The 22,160-nt window shown below is 37.0% G+C and overlaps 5 protein-coding genes across 11 annotated transcripts; 1 reads left to right on the top strand and 4 right to left on the bottom strand.

The window, feature by feature from the left end:
• Positions 1-419: 419 nt before the first annotated feature.
• Positions 420-2,556, bottom strand: LOC143358715 (uncharacterized). The gene is made up of 3 exons (XM_076796063.1): positions 2,165-2,556; positions 1,564-1,689; positions 420-613 (listed from the first exon to the last, which is right to left on the bottom strand). The coding sequence occupies exons 1-3, from the start codon at positions 2,174-2,176 to the stop codon at positions 431-433; spliced, it is 321 nt and encodes a 106-aa protein (XP_076652178.1). The 5' UTR covers positions 2,177-2,556; the 3' UTR covers positions 420-430.
• Positions 2,557-3,594: 1,038 nt separating this feature from the next.
• Rep (Rab escort protein) lies at positions 3,595-8,600 on the bottom strand. Of its 2 annotated transcripts, none has more exons than XM_076795665.1 (11): positions 8,301-8,600; positions 8,150-8,216; positions 7,274-7,468; positions 7,023-7,155; positions 6,705-6,942; positions 6,391-6,613; positions 6,028-6,234; positions 5,788-5,912; positions 5,539-5,699; positions 5,284-5,463; positions 3,595-4,987 (listed from the first exon to the last, which is right to left on the bottom strand). In XM_076795665.1, exons 1-11 carry the CDS (start codon positions 8,347-8,349, stop codon positions 4,820-4,822), a joined length of 1,746 nt encoding a protein of 581 aa, XP_076651780.1. In that variant the 5' UTR covers positions 8,350-8,600; the 3' UTR covers positions 3,595-4,819. The 2 variants fall into 2 exon arrangements, with proteins under 2 accessions (XP_076651780.1, XP_076651779.1); XM_076795664.1 differs by having other exon boundaries at positions 7,023-7,206; positions 8,301-8,599.
• An 828-nt stretch (positions 8,601-9,428) lies between these two features.
• Positions 9,429-12,980, bottom strand: LOC143359077 (uncharacterized). Of its 2 annotated transcripts, XM_076796737.1 has the most exons (10): positions 12,584-12,980; positions 12,341-12,472; positions 12,147-12,262; positions 11,926-12,083; positions 11,590-11,853; positions 10,867-11,532; positions 10,639-10,801; positions 10,433-10,571; positions 9,778-10,361; positions 9,429-9,708 (listed from the first exon to the last, which is right to left on the bottom strand). In XM_076796737.1, exons 3-10 carry the CDS (start codon positions 12,225-12,227, stop codon positions 9,616-9,618), a joined length of 2,148 nt encoding a protein of 715 aa, XP_076652852.1. In that variant the 5' UTR covers positions 12,228-12,262; positions 12,341-12,472; positions 12,584-12,980; the 3' UTR covers positions 9,429-9,615. The 2 variants fall into 2 exon arrangements, with proteins under 2 accessions (XP_076652852.1, XP_076652853.1); XM_076796738.1 differs by having other exon boundaries at positions 10,433-10,568; positions 12,341-12,980.
• A 132-nt stretch (positions 12,981-13,112) lies between these two features.
• LOC143359076 (uncharacterized) lies at positions 13,113-19,323 on the top strand. 2 transcript variants are annotated; one of them, XM_076796736.1, is made up of 6 exons: positions 13,113-13,615; positions 13,838-13,959; positions 14,081-14,233; positions 14,300-14,658; positions 14,736-17,022; positions 17,602-19,323. In XM_076796736.1, exons 2-6 carry the CDS (start codon positions 13,839-13,841, stop codon positions 18,078-18,080), a joined length of 3,399 nt encoding a protein of 1,132 aa, XP_076652851.1. In that variant the 5' UTR covers positions 13,113-13,615; position 13,838; the 3' UTR covers positions 18,081-19,323. The 2 variants fall into 2 exon arrangements, with proteins under 2 accessions (XP_076652851.1, XP_076652850.1); XM_076796735.1 differs by having other exon boundaries at positions 14,736-19,323.
• Positions 19,270-21,367, bottom strand: LOC143359078 (COMM domain-containing protein 3). Of its 4 annotated transcripts, XR_013083058.1 has the most exons (4): positions 20,892-21,350; positions 20,548-20,825; positions 20,220-20,489; positions 19,270-19,796 (listed from the first exon to the last, which is right to left on the bottom strand). XR_013083058.1 is itself a non-coding variant. In XM_076796741.1 (3 exons), the coding sequence occupies exons 1-3, from the start codon at positions 21,022-21,024 to the stop codon at positions 20,319-20,321; spliced, it is 537 nt and encodes a 178-aa protein (XP_076652856.1). In that variant the 5' UTR covers positions 21,025-21,367; the 3' UTR covers positions 19,270-20,318. The 4 variants fall into 4 exon arrangements, 3 of the variants coding, with proteins under 3 accessions (XP_076652856.1, XP_076652854.1, XP_076652855.1); XM_076796741.1 differs by having other exon boundaries at positions 19,270-20,444; positions 20,892-21,367; XM_076796739.1 differs by having other exon boundaries at positions 19,270-20,489; positions 20,892-21,349.
• Positions 21,368-22,160: the final 793 nt, after the last annotated feature.

The raw sequence follows: 22,160 nt of genomic DNA, 5'->3' as shown, positions 1-22,160 counted from the left end.
TCCAGTCGGACAATTTTCAACCAAAGTTTACCTATTATCATCGTATCACCTTTGCTATTGTCAATTGTGAAACCAAAAAACCGTTCACAATATTCTAAAATCAACATATCAAATTTATCAGAATATCCTATATCGTTGCTTATAATCTTTTAATCGAACGTAATGGATAACCTTCTGTCTACGCGTTCGAAAATGATTGTTGTAGCAATCGTTAGTTGAATTCACATGAGTGGTAGCACTCTGAAGCAAAGGAGAGAAGTTACGTTAGGCTCTGTCGTTGTCGCAGAAAAATTCGGTCATCTAGTCTAGAGATAACATTAACCAGTGTAAATAGTTCCTATAAAACGCGACTACTCATGGAGCATGGAATTTGTTGCGAGAAAATTTATGCGAAAGGGACGAACAAATAGAAAAAGGTCCTGTGCAAAGATCATTTGTTGACCTCGAGCGTCAACGTGGTCTCCGGCTGGGTCCAGATGTAGCCGGTTTGAGTCATGCTGCAGTGTGCGTCGTAATATCTGCCAGGGGCACGGCAGTAGGACCACCGAGGGCAACGGCACCGAAATTTACTATGAAACTCCTCTTTGCAGACCTCGTTCAACCAACAAGTTCGCTGCAATGCAAAATTTCACTTAAATTTTTACGTGTTCGCGTAGCCCTTGAAAATTTAAACAACTTTTGTCTGAAAAGTTTCTTCAAATTCTGCACGTATCGAAAGTTATAGCAAGTTTGAACTGACCGCGCTATTTGTGAACCCTGTGCGGCGACGCCAATGGGCTCCATTAAAATTGCTGTAACTTTTAACTGGTGCTGAATTTCAAAAAACTTTTCAAACGAAAGTTGCTCAATTCAGCGAGGTCTATCTGTTCGTATAATAATATGTCTACGGTTTTGTTTAAAAGTGTTCGTATTGGAGGGGTAATATTATTGTTAGATGTTTGTGAGGATAAATACACAAATATCGTGCACATCTCTTTAACGTATATCGAGACATTACTGTATTTATGCTGCAGTGTCGCCCTACATTATGCCTAAGTAACTAATTGGTCACCACCGCCGGCCTCTCGAACGGCTACCCTCATTACCATGCAGAGCCACTTAGGCGAATACATAGTCTCATGCCAATACTACTTAAAAAGGGCTATAATTCGCGCAGTAGTATAGGTCGACATATTTCTCCTCTACGGCCCGAGTGATTCGCATGATAGTGGGGGTAGCATCCGATGAGCCGATGCTCGTTAGCAATTTGTTGCTCAGGCCCATTTTACATGCTTGCGCTAGCATAATTCCATAGTCCTTGCAAAAATGAGTAACCTTTGTTCAAACCATTTCTCAAATGTTACAGTAATTCGAATTGTTTATACTACTTTTGCAACAGGGACGCCCTAAATGTTCTATTTTGTTTAAACTGATATCGGAAATATAATAATTATATTTCATCTAAAATCATTCGAGGTCAAACGGGGTCAACGACCTTCGAAGTTCGGGGAGCTTAAACCACCTGTTTTACATCTAACAATTTTTACAGATTCGCAGAGATACATTTATTTACACTTCGCTTACCTCCGCCAGATAGCCTCTGACGCTCTGATCGCTATAATTCCGTTTTTTAATTAGGTGTTTGGCAGTTGTCGTATACACGTCCGCGCACAGAACCAGTATCAGTAACAGATGCAACGCCAATCCTTCCTGCAAAGACAAACAATCGATTCAAAATCATGTCGACATTCTTGCGATTTCTCGTATTTCAAGGAATCAAATTCGATCGTGTGAAAAAAAAATATCAAGTTCCGGAAAAATTGTTCATTTTTTCACCGTCTCTGATTACATTTTAAAAATCATTTAAACCATTTTCGTTCATAGAGTACAAAAGATTATATTGCTTTCTCGAATTGTTGCAAAAATTCAAATTGAAACATTGAGTTTTTAAATTGAGTTCTCTTCTCCCACCACTTTTGAACATACATAAACAATGGGCATCGGGAGAAGCGAGAAATGTAAGTGTACGAAATAAACGAATGGAGACAAATTATTTTTGTAAAATGTGATGGATCATTTCGAATGTCCTTTTTTTTTTAATGGGGAAAATTGAATTTCTTTCCGGCACCCGATGGAAAGCCAGATGCAATGGATGCACCGTGACGACACGGGCTGAGAGACTCACATTGTCGCGCATTTTTACCGATTCGGTGGTTCTGAAGACACGTTGTAGCACAGCCACTTCGATGTATCACAGAAAAGAAGGATTATACGATTTGTCACAACACAAGCTGCATACTTCGTTTTCGGTGCAGCACGCTTCGCACCGAGCACTTGAAATAAAAGTGTGTATGCACCCGGAGTGCGCACGCACTTCCTTGCCTGCATCCGCGAATCGATCGTCCTGGAACTTAAACTTTTCGCAGAAATTTCTTTGGCTACCATGGGATAGCACCGTCTCGAAAATCCCATTCATTTTATGTAATCTAAAAGGACAGCTTTCTATTTATACATATGATCATTTAGATTATGTTCATCGACTGAGAGAGAAAGAGCGCGAGAAATAATATTGTTAATTTACAATTTGACTTTATCAAAAATTTATAAATTGTTCGATAACTATAATAATTTCAAAACAATTGCTTCTCCCGAGACCATTATCTGAAAAAAAATGATCGGTAGAATGAAATAATAAATAATTAAATTGCAAAATACGATCAAATCAAATTTTGTATAGATTACTATTATACGTATGTACACACGTGCAGAATGACCCATTTGAGTAAAATCTTTGAAACTGTAGAGGACATATGACAGTCAACTTTTATGTACTAAAAAATGTTTCAGAGAAAAATTGAATGGTCCTAATGGAGATCAACGTTTTTGTAAATTGAATTATTTCTTAGTACATCCGTTGGTACAGCTTGTGATTCTGTACAAAAAACTACTGTAAGTCACTTATGGCTAAAAGTATTCAGTTCAGGAGATATTTCAATTTGAAAATGGCATGGTACTTTTCAAGTATACAAATATCTCCTGAACCAGTGATTTTTAACAATAAGTAATCTAGATCATTTTTGTATATATAATTACAAACAGATGACCGATGCACTACAAAATACTCGGTTCGATTTCGTAAAACAAAGTTGACCTTTAAATATCCTTTAGGTTTCCACATTTACTTACGCCAATTTATGCGTTGTGCGAACCGTTTAACTTTTGTCTAGAACATTTTTTGGTAATTATATTAAAATCACAGCGCAAAACATCGGGTAAGAGATATTCAGCAACAATGAATTGTATAAATTGAACAAAGAAAGAACAAATAATATTTTTCTAGGATGTACATGTCTGGTGAAATGAATTGTTATATTTCGGTTCGTATCAGTTTACTGTATTTCAATGCTGAGTACGGCGTATTATCAGATAAATGTAAATAAATGCGCGCACATCGAAGCAGCAACGGCGAGAAAAAGATTATCGGTTCTGACATTCAAGCCGCTCTACGGTCAATGTGTCTAAAAATTTTCATACTATACGAGCGAAACCAACCGACAGCATTTTTTCTTTCTTCTCAATCATAAGACACACATAGTATATCTAACCATAAAATCGTCTGAAGGAATGTTTTTCTTTTTTTATTCGAAAAAAGGTGACAATATTTAAAAAAAAAAAAAAGATACGAAAAGTGAAACGCAAAACTTAATAAATAGTCAATACTTATCGAGAGAAAAGCGAACTATATAAAATCGAAGCGTACAAAAGTAACAACAATAGTATATAAAATAAAAACCAGAAATTACATAAAGTCGAGTGCAACGAATATTAAATGACGATATTAAAATTAAACGAACGAAATGTTATCCATTAATTAAATTAAGGAAATGTATATAAATAGTCGAGGAACGATTGATTTTCCGCAGCCTAGAGTTGTCCCTATACTAACAATGTATAATGATTAAACTATGCTATGTAATACAGTACGTAATAAATACACTAATGATGTATAATATGTATTAACGATCGGATAAAAGACATTACAATATTTACTTGTATTATATAGTAGAGGAACGTGGAACGATGTTCGTTTCTTTTTTTTTTTTACATGTGCGCTAACAATTAACTGCAATCAAGACAATGAAGTTAACAACAATCGTATCCCCTCTTATTTCATCATTCATAAATGTAATCGGTGCCGGATAGGCCTTAAGTATCTCGATTAAACTAGAAACCGATTACAAATATGCATCATAAAATTCAATCATAAAACTGTTTTTCTCGAATGATTATTTTTAATGATTGATCGATCCCCCCACGTCTCTCTTATGTGTCGTAAATCTACACTTTGCTTCCTCGAAACGAAACGGTGAAAAAGAGAAATGCTTTTCGTCGAGTGAGAGAAAAAAAGGAGCAAGAAAAACAAATGCTTTCGGTCGGCCAGACTGTAATCTGATAAGAGCGAGTGTAACGCAGACTTGAGCGCCAGCTGACTGGTCATTTCATTCGAAAATCGACGAGCAATTTTTGCTCTCGGTCTTGAGAAATTTTTGAAAGAAGAAATAAACGTCTACAAAGAGTGCTAGACAAACTAATATCTTAAGTCTCCGATTGTATAATAAAATGATTTGATTAGATAATCGTTTCAGTTAGTACGAGTGGGTGGCGTCTAGCACTATTTACGGACATGACAAAGCTGGTAAAAATTGGTTCGTCGATCGTTCGGATAAAAATTGGCCAACTTTCGAACGTAAGGAGGCGCGTACAACTTTGGATAGAAAGAGGTGTGCGGCTAAGGGAGCTGGCCCGTGTTTCCAAGATGAAAAGACGAAATAAACACCATTTATTCCTCCTTCTCAGCCTTCTCGACATCCTGCTTCTCTTCAGCCTCTATATCTCCCTCAAATTTCGGTCCTGGCTCCTCCTCATCGTCCAGCACGATCTCCTCTGGATCTGGGGCTCGCGGAAGGAACTCTTCGTCGGGATACATCGCTTTGAAGATGCTCATTGCCTTGAAAATATATACAACATTATTCTAAAAGTCATAGCGTGGTAATGATATATTGAAACAGTAATGAGAAAGATGAAACAGAAACTGTACGTCGTGTTTAATTTAAAAAAAAAAAGCGTTTCTAAATTTTCCGTAAAGGGTATAGCTGGAATAAGGTGGTCAAATGTGCCTCCAAAACCAAATTAATCTTTCATCATCATCGAAACCTTCCCGATTTTTTCCACAATTATCGATGAAGCAGAACAAAAGAGTTTGAAGGTGTCCGGATAAATCCTAGTAATAATTTCAAAATTAACCTGATTAACAGCAAAGTCAAAGTCGAGTTCTAAATCCGGGCCAGAACAGAGATGTAGGTTGCTCGGCGCAGAATCATTTAATTTAATATCACTTGCGGGTAGATTTAAGTACAGTGACCACAACACTTGGGGCTTTATGTTCTCCGCAGACTCCTCTTTGTCGTTTTCCTGTTCACCTTCCTGAAAAAATATCCTTCATTTTATCACGAGGCAGTAGAGTTTTTTCCACGATTTGAACGAGGAAGGAAAATTAACCTGAAGGTGTCTCTTGTCTGGAGAAACGGTCTGTGTATGGCTATGAATGGATGAGCGATTGGCCAGCGGATCGAAGGTCTCCGCTCTTAAAAATTTATTGACAACATAGGCCAAGTCTTCCTTTGCGTTTGCCGTTCGCTTGCATGTCATATGAACCATAACTGCATCGAAACAGAGCAATAAATTCAACATAAAAAGCTTGGCCTGAAATTCTAAAATATATGATACTTTACAACCGTTTTTACGTACATAGTCCTTGAGGGCAAGCATTTGTTGATGGTCCCAATTCAATCAGCGTAACAGGTTCTTGACCAGGTTCCTCTGGAGGATAATATAAAAGTGTCAAATTTTCCTTTTCACCCTGCATTATTGATCTACAAAAATTGCAATAAAATCATGGTAGATACACACGTTGTTTGTGTACAGATTTTATATAAGACTTTATTACTATAAAAATGTGTGTCCTTTTTTTTTAGTGATAATTATTACCTGTCCGTAATAAATACTCCACGTGATATCCGTTGTTCGCCTTCGGAGGCTACAATTTCCGGTGGCAGATGACCTTGACCGACGACTAAATGCTCCAAGGTCAATCTTTGCTTGCCGCTAATGATAGCTTTACATTTCTCGTTATCTATTACTACACCATCGAGTTGCCTCTTCAGACAGTACACTCCTCCGAATACTGCGCATAGTCTGAAAGTAATGGAGATTGTTCATCAATGTTGTCATATCCTAAAATATGACGAATTTTCGGAAATCAGTGTGGCATCAACATTTTTGCAAAAGAACAAAAGAAATGGACCTTAAGCTTCATTTGCAATGAAAATAAAATGTGAACAACAACTTTACCTGCAGAAGCACTGAGGCAATTCCCCGCTACCATACATAGGCCAAAGGAAGGGTGTGCTACCATATCGTCCAAGACTGTTAAGAAAATGCTTTGTGCGATTCACACCATCCCTGCAAGATGTTTTCTCAGTAGCCATTGCAATTGCTTGAACTATGTAATGCTGCACAATCGGTGTCAAATTCTTTGTGTGTAGATACTCTAAGAAAGTCTTGTCCCGGAATCCTATCGATAAAACAAAATCATATTAAATTAGTGCCATTGCGAATACAAAATTTCTTAGAATATATATGTGTAGATACATATGTAGAATTACCATCAAACTCCGGGCTGTCAGCTCCTTGCACCATGCATGATGTAAGCAGTTTCATAAGCATTCTCTTCTCGATAAGACTAACAGTTTTGTTTGCAAACACATCGGTTCTCGAGCAAGGTACCTGCGTCAGCTTTCCATCCATAAATGTTGCTACTCTCGAGACTGATCGGAACTCAGCATAGCGTGAGATATTACTGGAGATCAGTAGCTCAACGAGTTCACCTCGTGCGAATAGCAACTGTTTAGAAGAAAATTTTAGTTGCGCAATAATAAAACATAAATAGGGCAGCAAGTTTAATTTATTAATTTTCATTGTACCTTCGGGGCCAAGTCAATATTGAACTTCCTGTATTCCTTTCTTATACGATCTATACTCCAATGTTTCACATTCTCTTTTTTATCAACTTTATCCTCGTCTGCTTTCTCATCTCCGCTACCACTACCTTCCCCACTACAATCAGTTTGAGTATCTTTTGAAGAGACCACAGGTAAATCAGCCTCGCTATGATAGAAAGGCGGTTTAATTTCCAATTTAGAGCATAGTCAAGAACTTACAAGAAAGAACTTACTTCGAAATATACCAAGTCTCTTCAATATTCTCAACAGTGGAATATTGATCGCTAGCTTTCAAGAACTTCTCTTCCGGTTGCAATTCTATTCCTGATACGTCCTTGGTGTTATTTTTTGAGATTTTTAGGTCCTCTATCCATTTTTGCAGACCATCAAAGTTAAAGGTTGCCCAAAGACCACCGTAATATTCGTTACTGCAATGTAATTTTTGATAGAAAAAAAGTTTAATTTAGATCAATGAGTAACAATTATGTCGTAATTACATTAAAATGATTTTATTGTGATTACATAATTCAGCTAAAAAGCTATTGATTCCATAGTTACTTATCTAACATTTTTAATTGTTCCTTATCACCATCAAAATGGATGTTTCGTTTTATATAAATTATGTAGCTAAGTATGGAACAACAACTTTCGTGATATCTTTGATAAAAATCATACACGAGTATATACATATATATATAGCCCCATACACACACACAAACACACATACATATATATACCATGTAGAAGTATATACAGGATGTCCCAGTATTTCGTGAAAAGGGTTTATTCGCTAAGAAGAAATAAATAAAAACATAAAATGAACTTTTTTCGAGAATTTTCCCGAAAACGGAGTCTTGAATGATAAAATTTCATTTTACGTTTTCGCTACAGTTATTCGCGCAGAGTCTTGTATTCTTAAATATTATATATTCTCTTTCAAAGTATAAATATAAAAGTGAAATAGAGTAAGAGGACGACGAAAAATAGGAGAAAAAGTAAAGAACATTGAACAAGAGAGAGAGATATGTAATAAGCGAGAGAAAAAGAGAGAGGGGGGGAGGGGGAGAGGTAGGGGAAGAAGAGAGAAAGACGGAGAATGTCTGACATACCTGTCTAGGTGAAGGACCTTTTTACCGATTCTACTCGCAGCAGCTGCGACAATGGACTCCGTCATACCTGCGGAATATGATCGTGGGATTATCATGATCGAAAACGAAAAGTCAACGGAATAAATGGGAGGTGTATCGCAAAAATCAATACCTGTCCCGACGACGATGACATCGTACTCGGTCGGCAGATCGTCTTCCATGGCTTCCAGTTACGAATATACGATAGAACGAGGAATTCCAAACACGAATGGCTTCAACACTCCGCGAAAGAGTTATCGGAAGGGGAATCAATTCATTTCTATCGAATACCGTCGATTGTGCTGAGTAAAGGGCCACTCCCGTCGTTTCGCTTTCGCTCTGAACTTTCACTGTTTCGCGACACACTCGAAACTCCAATTTGACAGTACAGGACGCCGCAGGTAGAAACGGAGCTCAACGCTGATTCGCAGGGATTACGTCTTCGAACACGATTCTCTAGACGCTGCAGCGCAACACTACAATCTATGCCAGCTCAGAGAACACTAAAGTCAAAGACGGCGCTGCTTCATGCGGACGCTCCATGAAATAAGATGCTCTTACTTCATGAGACGCACGCACAATTTCCAATAAGTACTTACGCAAGATTGAATTCATTAATATACAGGGTGTCATAAAAATGTTGTACTTACATGAAAGAAGTGATTTCTGAGGTCATTAGAAGTAACTTTTTCCTTTACGAAAATATTCATTGTTATTAACGAAAAACATGGACCAATCAGAGCACGGCTACAGCGGACTAAGGAGTACTACAGATGGCTAGGCAAAGTGTATACGTCTAATTCTAAGAAGATTCTTCTGCCAATAGCGAGATAATCATTGCGTGCATTGTCGCTATTGGCTGACGAATCGTCTTACAGTAGGGTTAGAATGAAACACTTTGCCAGTTAGCCATCATTTAACGCGCGAACGATACTTACTTACATGTATTATATATTTCAAATTGTTTAATATCTTTGCTGCAAGGTATGAAATTCGTCTCAAATGTGAAAGAGTATTCAGTTACATATTTCTAATTTTTCACTTTCCAGAATTTTCTTGGCTATATTCTTGATGGATCCACTTAGAAACGCATGCGCACTGGAAATTGATTCATGTAGTCCATCTAACGGAGACGAGAGCAAACGTAAATTCTCGATATTGGCAGTCACTATCGCTTCTCAGGAGCGAATGGGTATCACGTTATTCTATGGATATCCTTCGACCAGAGTTCAACCGTAGCGGGAAATTTTTAATTCTGATATTCTATAGATGATTTTTATTTAAAATTTAGTCTATTTCAGGTGAAATCGTAAAATTTATAAGAAAATAACTTCTTTTATATAAAACATCAAAAATAAAAACAATAATTTGAAGAAATAAATTAAAAAAATAATATTTGTACATTTGACAACATTTTTTCTGTCAAAAGCATTACCGCACCCCCTAGATTATTTCTTTTCACAGTCTTTAGCATCAAGTAACGCTATTTCTATGTTGTCATCACTGTTTGTCGTTTTTATCTCTATGTTGTACGTATTGGCCTACAAAAGATAGAAAATTCATAAAAATGTCTTTCTTTTTAGATAATGCAAAGTCATAATGAAAAATACCAGTTGCAACGATGCTAGAAAGTATCTCGCCACTTCGTAAGCAGGTTTATTTTGAACAATGTCGTCGAATTTTGTGCTCTTTTGCTCCAATGTCTGCAACGTTCCCATTATATTGGAAGCGTAATCTTGAATTCGGAATGTTGGCCTAATTTCTGCCTCGGACAATATTGGCTGCACGGAAGCATGCCATTTGGCGACAGTTTGATCTAACTCGGTCGTGACGTTGGATTCTTCGAAGATTTCCTTCATCTTATCCTCGATTAACGTTTGATAATCTGGCAACGAATAAGACACGTCGATTTCAGAGATAGAGGGTTCGTACCAATCATTACATAGAATAGGCGACTGCGGGGCGATATCGAATGAATTATGAGCCGATTCTAATCTGGCATCCTCAGGGGACGGACTCCTACTCATAATTTCTGTTGTGTTGTTCTGGATGCAATTGCTTTGCTTCTCAGATATTCGAAAGCCCAGCAAATCAATGGTAGAATCTGTCATGGCTTCATATCTCGAAACATCATACTCTTTTTCTGTGCCATTCAAACATTCGTCAAAATTTTTCATGAAATCTTCCAGTTCCTCTGTTCAAAACAAGAAAATTCTAACAACACAATACAACACAACTTTTGAAAAATAATTCAATTGGTCTTACGCTTTTGCAAACGTTTGAACTTCTGTTTCGCTTGTGAAATAAAATTCTTTTCCTTCTGTGTGAATGATTCAACTTCACGTAGGAAAAGCTTTGTTAGACACTCTGGTTTGTGTACTTTTGATGCTAGCTTACGTTTCTTCTGGAAACAAAGCAGATGGTTATTGAAACACAAGGTTGGCGATAGACAGTGTAACAATCGTACATACAGAACCAAATTTGGTTTCCAGAAGAGAAATGTATTCTGGAAGTTTTAAAACAGGCGAATTGCCGGTGAGAACAGTTTTCATTCCCTGAATTAGCGGCATTGGCTTCCAATCAGACTCATTGATGTCTTCCACAGAACATATTGATGTCTTCATTTTCTCATTCCTAATAAAAATATTAATATATGTATACGTTAAAGTAGAATTATAAACTTTAAATGTAACCCATACCCTTTTCTCCGTACTCCAAGTAATCCTTCCTTGCACTGCACACTATCTAACTCGTCTGTCGGAGAAAGTTGATCTTCCTTAGCATTACGTTCTGAATGCTTACTATTATTTGCTTGATCATTTTCCTGTTTCTCTGTAATCTTACACCTTTTATCGTTCTTTTTACATTCTTCTTCAACTTGGACCACTTGTTCTAGACATTCGTTCAGACATTTCTTCTTAATTTGATTAACATCCTTGCAATTTTGATCACTAACATCAACTGAATTCAAATCTGCATCATTTTCACTATGCTGATCTGTGCAACAATCTTTATTAGTGATACATTGCTGGGAACGAACGGTAGTAGACAGAACTTCATGATCTGTATCTATCACGTTTTCGTTTTCTGCGACTTCTGATTCAATTACTGTGGTAATATCTGCTACGGGCAAAGAAAAGTCATCCTCTTCTTCAAACTCTTCGTTGATCGATGTGACAAATTCATTATCATTTATGGAAGCGGCCGAATGATACCCCGATGTTCCGGTGCCAGGAGTCTTTGGTTCTGAGTAAGATGACAGAGAATTTCTTCCTTTCTGAACACGGGAACCGATCACATGATTAAAGTCATAAGGCGTTAGTTCGTCTACCAGCATTCCAGTTGTATTTATAGCTTGATTACACCTTGAAATTTATAGTTAATTTAAGATAGGAAAGCAAGTAAAATGAATTTCTCCTTACCGAAAATCATATTTTTTTCCTATGATCTCTCCCAACACATCAAAAACTTGAATAGTAATACACAACTGTGCCACACTGTTTTCTAACTGAGTAAATCGATGACTCAACAGTTTAACCTTTTTCTGTGTCGAAAAACGCTGCTTCTTATCAATCTTTTTACCAACATGTTTTTCAAGATCGCAAATAACAAAATTTTCAAAATCAATATACGCTTTCTTGGACACCTGTTTTTCTTTACTGATAGACTTTTTTCTTTCTTCTTCCCTATTAAAAACGCGAATGAACTATTGTTTTGTATTATTTATATTTCATATTGTATTTGAAAGTAATAGTTACTCATAGCCAAAAAATGTTTGCTTTAAAACTTCGATTTCAGTGAAAAGACGTTCGATTCTTCGCACATATACATTGGCTGAATTTTGTAGAACAAGTGCTGCTTCTCCAAAATTTATATTGCATGGCTCCTCTAACAATGCGTAATATTCTTCTAAAATCTGAAATAGAGTGTAACAATGTAATTATAATACTGTTACAATTACTTTAATATTGCTGTATACCTGAGATAATGGAAACTTCCAATCGGCTAGATCCTTAGCTGGCTTCATAAGCTGTACACTAATATCTTGTAATGTAACCATTTTAATGATAAATGTTTACTTTGTTTAGAGAAATTCTAATAAAGAAAGATAATGTTTCAGTCATAAACAATGATATTGCAACTGTTATTGTTTCGAATAGGTTAAATACTTACTTTACTTAGAAAACTGATTCACTGTAGCACCAAATTATTATGGTGATAATTATTTCATAAGTAATCTAATTATTTCATACTAATTCTAAAGGGTCACATTGCACTGTTTGAAACTGCATTATATAGTATACACTACAAAAATTTATAAAATAATGTAGAAAACAGTAACCTCCAAAATATTTCGAATCACTGATTATAGGTTAGGTTTTGAAGTGCTTCTTGCGATAGTATTTGTTGACATACCTGACCAGTATACCACAGTATACCATACCACAAATCCTAACCATATGCGTGTATGTACTTACACGCGTGTGTACAAGAGTAGCTTCAACGGAATGTATAATTGACCATAAATTATAATTCGTTACATAACAAATATACAATTTATAAACTGCGAAGTCATTATAATTTTGCAACAGTGGTAATCTTTATAAATTATAGGAAAATATATGGATTCTTACAATACATAACGTACTCCTACATGACCAAATATGCAGGGACTAAAAGAAATCTACATTATCTATAGTGTACATGCGCACAAGTGCGTGCCATTTAAATTGTATTAAGCAATTATCGATTTTATTTGTTATTTTGCAATATCTTCTTTATTAATTAATTTCACAAATGTTTATTAGTCATTTTGTAGTTTTCAGTTAATCAAAAACAGTCCACAAATAAGTTAACCTGTATTTACTTCCCCTCTCGTTCGAATAATTCAAATCAACCGCCAAACATTTTCGAGAATACCGACATCTCTGTAAGTAACAAGGTACTACTACTGTCATATCGATAAATGATATCTCTATAATCTGACGGACGAAATAGTTTGTAACAATTGTATTTTCTGGAATACCCTTCGAGAAGAACAAATTATTGGCATTTTTATTTCGGTCGTTTATTTCATAACAAGGTCGTGTGATCCGTTGAAGGGAGATTCAGAGAAAGAAACCCATGTTTTTGGAAATGTCATCGGGATGATTGTTTATCCACCATTTTGTTTTGCTGTCGTTCTCTCACAGTTTTTCCTGGCACCGTGGCCTATTTTACGATGAACTAAATTGACTAAAATCTGACAAAATCGTCGGACTCGACGATACTCTGTGCTTCGAGTGGACGGTGTTTTTCACAGATTCGGATCGGATTTCGTTTCTCGATGAATGTTCTCGCGAAGAGCATTTGTGAAATCTCGCCTCGAGCTCCGACCCAACTTTCCTGACTTCTTCAATCAAATGGCGATTACTAGATAAAACGAGCAGTTTTCGCGTCTTTCGTCACGTAAGTCTGACAATTTAAATCTATTAGGTCGCCGAGCAAGTTCTAACGTAACATTTTCGACATTGAACGCGTCGAAAATCGTGCGATGGTACCGCTTTATTTGTATCGTGACGATACTCCAATACCGCGCAATATCATCAATTTTTCATGTTACCCTAATTTACTTTATAAAGCTCGTTTCTTGCGAACATCAAGTATACAAATAAGTTTCTTATTTTATAGAATGTCAGGTCAGAGTGGAGGGCATCGTTTAAGGTTGTCCAAGCTCAACGACCAGTTGACGTGCAAGTTGTGCGGTGGATACTTTATCGACGCCACTACCATCATCGAGTGCCTGCATTCGTGTATGTGTATTCTTTTGTCACTTCCTTAATCCTTTTGTCTATGGTCAACCAGTTGGATTTCAACGTTGCAAAAGAGTTAAGCGGCGGTCCTATTGTTTAGGCGATTAACATCGCATTACAGTTTGCAGGAGCTGCATCGTCAAATATCTGGAGAACAATAAGTACTGTCCAATATGTGAGGTGCAGGTGCACAAAAGTAAACCACTATTTAACATTCGTCCGGACCACACTTTGCAGGACATTGTGTACAAATTGGTACCTGGATGCTATCAAAGTAAGTTGTACGAATGGTTATAGTAATGCGTACTACAGAAAATTAATTCGATTGATTTTGTTCTAGATGAGATGCGATGCCGGCGAGAGTTTTACTCTAAGCATCCAGAGGCATGTGCCCAAACAACGTCTCCAGAGGCAAGAGGAGAACCCACAGAGTCGCATATATACTCTCCAGACGAGTCTCTCAGTTTGTCATTAGAATACTTTAGTCCATCCAAGGATGTCAAGGAACTATCTGTGAAACCTTTTCTGAGGAGATACCTTCGTTGTCCTGCTGCAGTTACGATTTTTCACCTGCAGAAACTGATAAGAGCTAAGTATGGGTTAACTGATGCACACAGGGTAGATGTTATGTATAAGGAGGAACCGCTACACAGTAGTTACACGTTGATGGACGTGATGTACATTTACCATTGGAGGCGGGTAAATATCAATGACCCGTACACATTGAAAAACATTTTAACTTTGATCTTACAAATATGTTGCTCTGTTTGTTTCAGAAAGTGCCATTGCATTTAAGTTACAGGATATTCGAATCTTCTCCAAAGCGAATAAAACTTTCCGAAGACAATGTCAATTATAAAGCATCATTGCTTCATGCTGGTATCAATCCCATTGACTCCGAAGAAGAAAAAACTATGAAAAGAGAGTGGAAAGAAGTGCAACTGAAAATCTCAGAAACTGGCATAATGAGTATCACGGATATATCTGATCAGGAATTCAAAAAGAATATGAAAACTGAGGATCCCATTGCAAATGTTGAAACTGTGAATGCATCACCAGTGCAAGAAGATGCTAACAATAGGTCAGAGATTGCTAAAAACAACGAACAATCCCTAAACCAACAAGTTACTGATGACGCATCTCCTAAAACAATTGATTTTGATAATAGAAAAAATGTGGAGATCGAAAAAATTTCGGCGAAGGAGGCGGAAGGCGTTAAAACTAAAAACGAGGAACAATTGAAAGACGAATCAGATAATAATAATGTCGAAATCAAAAGTAATCTGCAATGTCAAGAAACAATGCAATGCGTGGACGAAAATGAAATCAGATGCAATGTCAGCGATGATAAGGACAAAAAAGAATCATCAAAAAATAACAACAATACCATCATCGTGGAGAAGAAACCGGAGATTCTCAATCATCATTCGAAAAACGAAACCAAGCTTATAAATACGGGATCAAAAATCAACGCTCTGAGCGTGAAGCTACAGTTTCAACCGAAAACAGGACAAATTAACAATAGCAACAATAGTTCTTTGAAAAAGACCATAAAAGATAGAAAGTTCGTGCCACAAACATCCAAGAAAGTGGACACAAAATCTACGGAGAGTTCAAATCCTGCAGAAACTATGACAGACAATTGTGGAGTGGCAGTGAGCAAAACATCAGGCCCTTCTTCCACAAAAATGTCGCCTAAGCCAGAGGAAATTAAACCTGTTGTTTCAACAAACATCACAGCCACAAACAGTTCTGACTCGGAAGAAGCGAAGTCCTGTGCGAAAAATGTGCAATTGACTGATCAGCAGCAAAGTGGTTCAGAAAAGAAGACAGTGGACCAAGCTTCTGTAGAGTCAACCCAAAAAGTCAACACTCAGACCGTTGCAGTTCCCCAAAAGTCACCATATACACAAGCTGAACCATTTGCAAATGAGAATCTTGCTACCCTGAACCTGACTGCATCTCTGTCTGGATCAATTGGGAACGGAATCAATCCATCGACGTCAACAATGAGTCAGAGTACGCCGACATTCTCGCACGCTGTTCAGGATTTAGTAAATAGTGCGATGCTGAAAAATTCTTTGAAAAGTTTGGCGACATCTACAGCTCAGAAATTGTCTGTCTCCACGATTCCAGAGAACATGGTGACGTCATCAATGTCAGAAAATCCAACAATATTTACTATGCCCCCTATGGGCATCACTTCCTCCATGAAAAACAGTTATCCAACATCGGTGATGAGTTCAAAGGCAAACCTGGAGATAACCAGCGTGTACTCTGCCCCCCCTTGTCCAGATGCCATTCCAATTTCTCTGATGAAACCCACCATTCGCAAGAATGAATTAATCACAAAGGGCTCGAACCTGAACGAGATCTGTGCTAAAATCGGGGCCTCAGGCTCCAAGATAAATGATATCTGCGCTAAGATCGGAGAGAACTCGAAAGAGAAGAACAAAACAGAGACGAGAAACAAGTCGGACATTCCAGATTTATTGAAGATTGCAAGGAAGGGTAGCTCGTCATCGGTGTCAGGCGACGCTGCCAAGCAGCAGCAACTCACTAACATCTCGAACGTGCCCGTGTACACACCAAGCAGCACCATAATGACGACAGAAAACAAGAACATCTATTCGAACGTGAAGGACGGCCATAGGGTGACCTCGCTGGCCTCTGCTTCTCCGATGACAACGTCTCATTCAATACAGAAGGCTTCTTCGGCCTCCAAGAAGCAAACTCAAGCAGTGGGCTACAAAACCCTCCGAGACCCTCCGAGGTGCTGGAATCCTACACTATCCAAAAACAATTATGTAGCGGTGAAAAATCAAAGCAAGGAGACGCAAAGTCAATTACACCAAACCGCGCTTTCAGAGCGGAGCAAAACAATCCAGTCGAAGCCGGCGAAGATCTTCAAGATGAGGAACATGCCGAGGTACTTGGGCAATCCCGCCTCCGGAGTAAAGCCGATGTACGGGATCGGCAACGACAACAAAGAAAAAGAACAGTCGACGATCACGCCAACGTCGACCACGAACACTTCTAGTAGTTCAAAGAATGGGAACCTAAGTATGATGAAGATAGACCCAAAAACCCTGTCCCCGATCGTTTCGACGATCAACTCGCCCATCGTCTCGCCTCCTCCATACTCTCCAAGCGCCAGGAATTATCCAAACCCTCCATTCTCAAGGGACATCTGCAGGAGCACCGGCTCGCCAATCTCTCCCAAGAATTCACCAGTGAACATGCTCTCAACGAGCCCATTTATTCCCTCTCCGACACCAAATATGAATCCTAGGCTAATCTACCCCCATTTTGCACCACCATTCCCAGATGCCAGCAGGTTTCCAAACCCTCTAATCCGTTCACCGATAGGAATTCCATCCCCCAGTGCCTTCCATAGTAGTTTACCACCTTCGATTAACAAGTTGTATCAACGATCCAGCTATATTCCGCAAACCACTGGCTTCTCCTCAGTCTCCCAACCTCCCACGGTTCAGAGAATACCACCAAGCACCTATTCTTCACCTAAGTCTCCAAAGACCACTTCCTTGACCGCAATCTCACCCACATCTTACGGTCTAGCCAAAACTGAGGCCCAGATCGTTGCAACAACGTCCCTCGAGACTAACAATCTACTTCTTCTAGAGAATGCACCGCAAGAGGATCACAGTGCATTCAATCTGTCTAAGACTGGCAGTTTCAGCAGTGCGGAGAGTGTCAATACAACTGCTGTCTCAAATATTGGACAGAACAGGACTAGTGCATCGAAGAATAAGCAGGAGAACTCTCAGGCTGCAGAACAGGTTCAGGAAAGCTCGCTGGGGTGCAACAAGGACAATGCTTATCACACAAAGGGACAGAGTGTGGAGAAGAAACGATCCGACGAAGTAAGTGATAGTGTAAATAAGAAAAGGGAGAAATCAGTGTCTCAAATGAATGGGAGTCTCACTGGCAAGAACAATGACGAAGGGCCAGTGGAGAAGAAGGAGCAGAACAAACTGCAGACAGACGACAGTGAGAAACAGGAGTCGAACCATGAGAAATGTGGGAGAACTGAGGAACAAGAGAAAAGATCTGAGATCCAGACAAACAAGACGGAGGTGCAATTTCAAAGTTCAAAGTAATCTATCGTCTGCTTTTGTAAAATTTCTATGCTTTTGTTGTTACTACGTTTCACATCTTCAACGAAGCTTTTTTACTTGGGGTCTTTGGCATGAGGAGATTGCACGTTGCTTTTTGAGAATGTGACAAAGAAGACTCTGCGAAGAATCTGTGACATTATTTATGTGAAATAATTTCGCGAAGTCAGTATTTATGACGCTTCCGAAGAAATTTTGTTGTCGTCTCATTCAACCAAAGCCTCGAGGATTCGATGAAATAGATATAGCGATGACGAGAGTTTATTTTTTCGATTGGCTTGGTTCTCGACAAAAAATGGAAGCAGTTATAGGAAAATTTCCGAGGCCTTAACACAGTAAACTTATATATGAAGTAATGTTAAAAGAATCGATCAAAAGAGATAGTTGTTAACAGGAGAAATGTGGCGAAGTTATTACACCCCGAGAGATTTCTCTCTTTCCAACTTGATTACTTGTCATTGTCGATGTATTGTACTGCACCGAATTATTGAGATAGCACGCATGGATAAAGAAAAAAAAAACGAAAAACGATTCACCATTAATTTCGCCAAGTGCCGGAAAGAAAGAAATAGTTAATGTATAGAGAAATTTTAATATTCGATGATCTTTTTTTTAGACACGTTTACTTGTAAATAATGTATAATGAATGCAAAGAAAAAAAATCTATATCATGTATTAGGATATAAAAAGGCAAGAAATTATCGATTATTAATATAATTTAACACGCATATTTTCTAGCCATGTAAGAACCGGTATATCGATAGTATTTTTTTGTCTATTACGAGAAAGCAATTTTTAGAGAGATGTCTGACTGTAGAGCAAAAGGCGACAATGTATTTTTAATAAGTTATTGGTTGTGTGCGCGCGCGGCTCTTTTGTATACAAGGTGTACCTGAGTGAGTGAGTGAGTGATTTATGCGAATGCGGGAAAAAAAAGATATGGTGGGTGTGTAGGATTTTTTTAGCGTGAGGAAAAATTTTACGAGTATCGGTTCTCAGCTGGGAAAACGACTCGAATGAAGTTTTTTCGAGATTTGTTTTATTTATGGAAACGTTGATCGTCATTTGTTTTTCGAATTTATGCAAGTGTTCCGCGTATGTTTGTGTGCGCGCGCACATACGCTCTCACACACACGCGCGCGTGTTATCAGTACAGTAAATAATAAATACTACGTCAAGTAGGGAATGTTTTAATTATGAGAAGAAAAATATAGTTGATTATACTTTACACAGTCTGTTGTTTGTAAGAAGATTTTACCATTACACTTATATGCATAAAATTGAATTTATTATTAAACGATTACTATGATAACTCTCTTGTGTAAATGTTCACGTTTTGCATGTATAATGTCATAAGCTCAGGGCTAGCGATTGCACTGTCCAACAATAATTTTTATATTTGACTATCAGCCAATTTTGAATTCTCAGTTTTTAAGATATTTCATAATAAGTCGACATCTTAACTGAGAATTGTTTGCGTTTTTATTATGAACGCTCTACGAATGTTTATTACATGGGAGTAGTTTCTTACAGAAACATTTATGTAAATATTTAAGCGTGTTCGAAGAATGTTCGAATAGAGCGAGATGCCTGTACCACGCCAATTCTCTCAGATATTTTTCAATTCATTTTGAAAATTAAGAGTCCGAGGCAAAATCTATAGTACACCACACCAAAAAACAGAACTTCTTTCTTCGGAAACTGTGAAAAAAAATTACAACATTAGTTTCATTTCCGATTGATAATATGAAATAGTTCCCTAATAGACGAGCTATTGTCAATGTTTATTTCGCGTTCACCATAGCACTTATTATTGTGCTTTATTGCAGTTTTTGCAGTAGTGTTATTAAAAAATATATTGGTATGTTTGAGAGCGTCTACAAAATCGTCCTACGTAAGAAACATTGGTACAGCTTTTATGATTGAAGTAGACAAAGTTATTTTAAGATTGAAAATTTGAGTTTTCGTTTAAAATTCAAGTTCTTAACGATTCAGGGTTATGATGAAAAAACTACCTTCAAGTTCATGTGCAAGCATCAAAAGCCATAGAAATGTGAAGAAAAAGTTATCATATGTTGAACAGTGTTATTCACACGCAATTCTATTCAGATACATGGTACTTACATATAAAAATATTTCTATTGAAGTCTTAAGACATCATACATGCGTATGCTGTATTTAAGTGAATACCATAACAAAAATCATAAACTCTATTACACAGAGTCACACATTAGTTAGTTTCTCTGAGTATCTGATAGCATCCTTAAGCTTAAACACTAGTTCTTGCAGCTGCTGTATCGTACACGAGAATGTCACATGATTTATCCTCTCATGTTCCTTAGTACTAAGCTGTACATGATACAAAGGAACACCCAGTGAGTTACACGTATCCAGCTAAAAATAATTTTTATACAAATAAAGCAATCATTGGTGGATTAAATTAATCGATTACCTTGACACGGTAGTCTAGATGCCAGTCTACATCAACAATGTGTGGCAGATTACTGCTTATCGATTCCAATCGAGACTGTATAGTCTTTTTATTACTAATATAGGCTTCACACAATTTCTTTCTTCTTTGTTCGTTGCTACACATTTGATACAGCAAATTTTTTAAACTCTCTTCGTCTAAATCATGCTGAGCTGCCTTTACAAACAAACATAACATGTCTGCGAAGATCTTCTTTGTCAGGATCACTTTAGAATCTACTGCTTTGACAATGCCTGCAACTTGATCAATGTAAATCATTGCTGTAACATTTAATGTTGTTTGTTATTACTAGAGAGTATACTTACTGCTTGTGTCTATAGGATTTGCTTGTAAGTGAGAAACAACAGCATCTAAAATCTGCAGGAAATTGTCATCTGTGATCATGTTTACGTTTGAGATGTTTGTGAAACTTTCGACAACATCTTTCGACAGTTCCATTGTTATGTCACTGTGTTTTAATTTATTTAGTGAAAATCTGACTATAAATAGACACGTTTTAAACAATGCAATGTAGTTTCAATTAACTTGCGATTTTCATGTCAAACACGTAACATAAAATTTCGAACGAAAAGATATCTTATCGGTGTTCAAAGAAAATTCTATATAATTTGGTAAAATAAAATACAATTCATGTGAAATTTGATAAAGCCAAATACGATTCATGTAACATAATGATCACAGGAGAGAGGTTATGAATCCAAATTTTGTGCATACTTCGACTACATAAATAAATAGACCCGTCTCGCGCAGCTTGGAAGACGGTAGGGGAAGCAGCGAGCCCGTAAACTCTCACTCCACTACGCACTCCCCACTTTCTTGACTGTGAGTTTAATATACACGGTAAAACAATAATACGGATTAACATAAAATCATAGGAAATATATTTCCTATAGGAAATCATGCGCATTTGCATACGTAATGTATTATATATTTAATAATGTTTGGCGTCGATCGACGCACAGTGTGACGAATGGCCTTTTTAGCTGGACAAAATTCTAAATCGCCTATTTTTCTATATTTATCGATTAATATGTTTACAGTTGTATAAAATATGAATAATTATTAATTTTTCACAACATTTAGTTGGTTTTTGTTAATTAAACAGTATATTTTAAGTGATTTATAATTGAATATAAAATACAACAAAGTTAGTAATGGATCTATGTAACACAAAATGATTTAACAAGTAGTAGATATATCCAATATATTGTCAAAGAAGACGTCATTTTTAAGTATGGACAAAAAGAATGTAATTTTGGAAAGATGATTGTAAATGTTACTTTTTGGAGATTCAGACATATTCTAACGGGAAAGAATTATTCTTTGGTTTAGTATAAGGTTTCAATTTATAAATGACAACTCTACTTCATATTATTGTTTATTATTTTAATAAAAATATAATAACACGAAAATATGAATAACACAAAAGAAATAACAGAGATCAAAATCAAAGTCTTAAGTAGAAACGTTTGGTTGCTAAAAACAAATAACTTATAAACAAATGTAAGTAGAATATATCTAAACGTATTTGTGTTACGACAAATATTTGGGTTTACGACTGAAGAAACGAATAC

Source organism: Halictus rubicundus, chromosome 11 (genome assembly GCF_050948215.1).
Source record: "Halictus rubicundus isolate RS-2024b chromosome 11, iyHalRubi1_principal, whole genome shotgun sequence".
Lineage (NCBI taxonomy): Eukaryota > Metazoa > Arthropoda > Insecta > Hymenoptera > Halictidae > Halictus > Halictus rubicundus.
This window is presented reverse-complemented; position numbering and strand designations above follow the sequence as displayed.

Excerpts from the sequence above, each read along its gene's own strand:
- LOC143358715 (XM_076796063.1), bottom strand. Across the intron at positions 614-1,563 it reads TCAGAGGCTATCTGGCGGAG|CGAACTTGTTGGTTGAACGA; the intron begins GTAAGCGAAGTG and ends TTTGCATTGCAG.
- Rep (XM_076795664.1), bottom strand. The coding sequence starts at position 8,349 with ATGGAAGACGATCTGCCGACCGAGTACGATGTCATCGTCGTCGGGACA. Across the intron at positions 8,217-8,300 it reads TGTCATCGTCGTCGGGACAG|GTATGACGGAGTCCATTGTC; the intron begins GTATTGATTTTT and ends CATATTCCGCAG. Across the intron at positions 4,988-5,283 it reads TTGACTTTGCTGTTAATCAG|GCAATGAGCATCTTCAAAGC; the intron begins GTTAATTTTGAA and ends TATATTTTCAAG.
- LOC143359077 (XM_076796737.1), bottom strand. The coding sequence starts at position 12,227 with ATGGTTACATTACAAGATATTAGTGTACAGCTTATGAAGCCAGCTAAG. Across the intron at positions 12,084-12,146 it reads GGAAGTTTCCATTATCTCAG|ATTTTAGAAGAATATTACGC; the intron begins GTATACAGCAAT and ends ACTCTATTTCAG. Across the intron at positions 11,533-11,589 it reads GGAAAAAAATATGATTTTCG|GTGTAATCAAGCTATAAATA; the intron begins GTAAGGAGAAAT and ends ATAAATTTCAAG.
- LOC143359076 (XM_076796735.1), top strand. The coding sequence starts at position 13,839 with ATGTCAGGTCAGAGTGGAGGGCATCGTTTAAGGTTGTCCAAGCTCAAC. Across the intron at positions 13,960-14,080 it reads CATCGAGTGCCTGCATTCGT|TTTGCAGGAGCTGCATCGTC; the intron begins GTATGTGTATTC and ends ATCGCATTACAG. Across the intron at positions 14,234-14,299 it reads GGTACCTGGATGCTATCAAA|ATGAGATGCGATGCCGGCGA; the intron begins GTAAGTTGTACG and ends ATTTTGTTCTAG.
- LOC143359078 (XM_076796739.1), bottom strand. The coding sequence starts at position 21,024 with ATGGAACTGTCGAAAGATGTTGTCGAAAGTTTCACAAACATCTCAAAC. Across the intron at positions 20,826-20,891 it reads AAATCCTATAGACACAAGCA|TTGCAGGCATTGTCAAAGCA; the intron begins GTAAGTATACTC and ends ACATTGATCAAG. Across the intron at positions 20,490-20,547 it reads ATCTAGACTACCGTGTCAAG|CTGGATACGTGTAACTCACT; the intron begins GTAATCGATTAA and ends AATTATTTTTAG.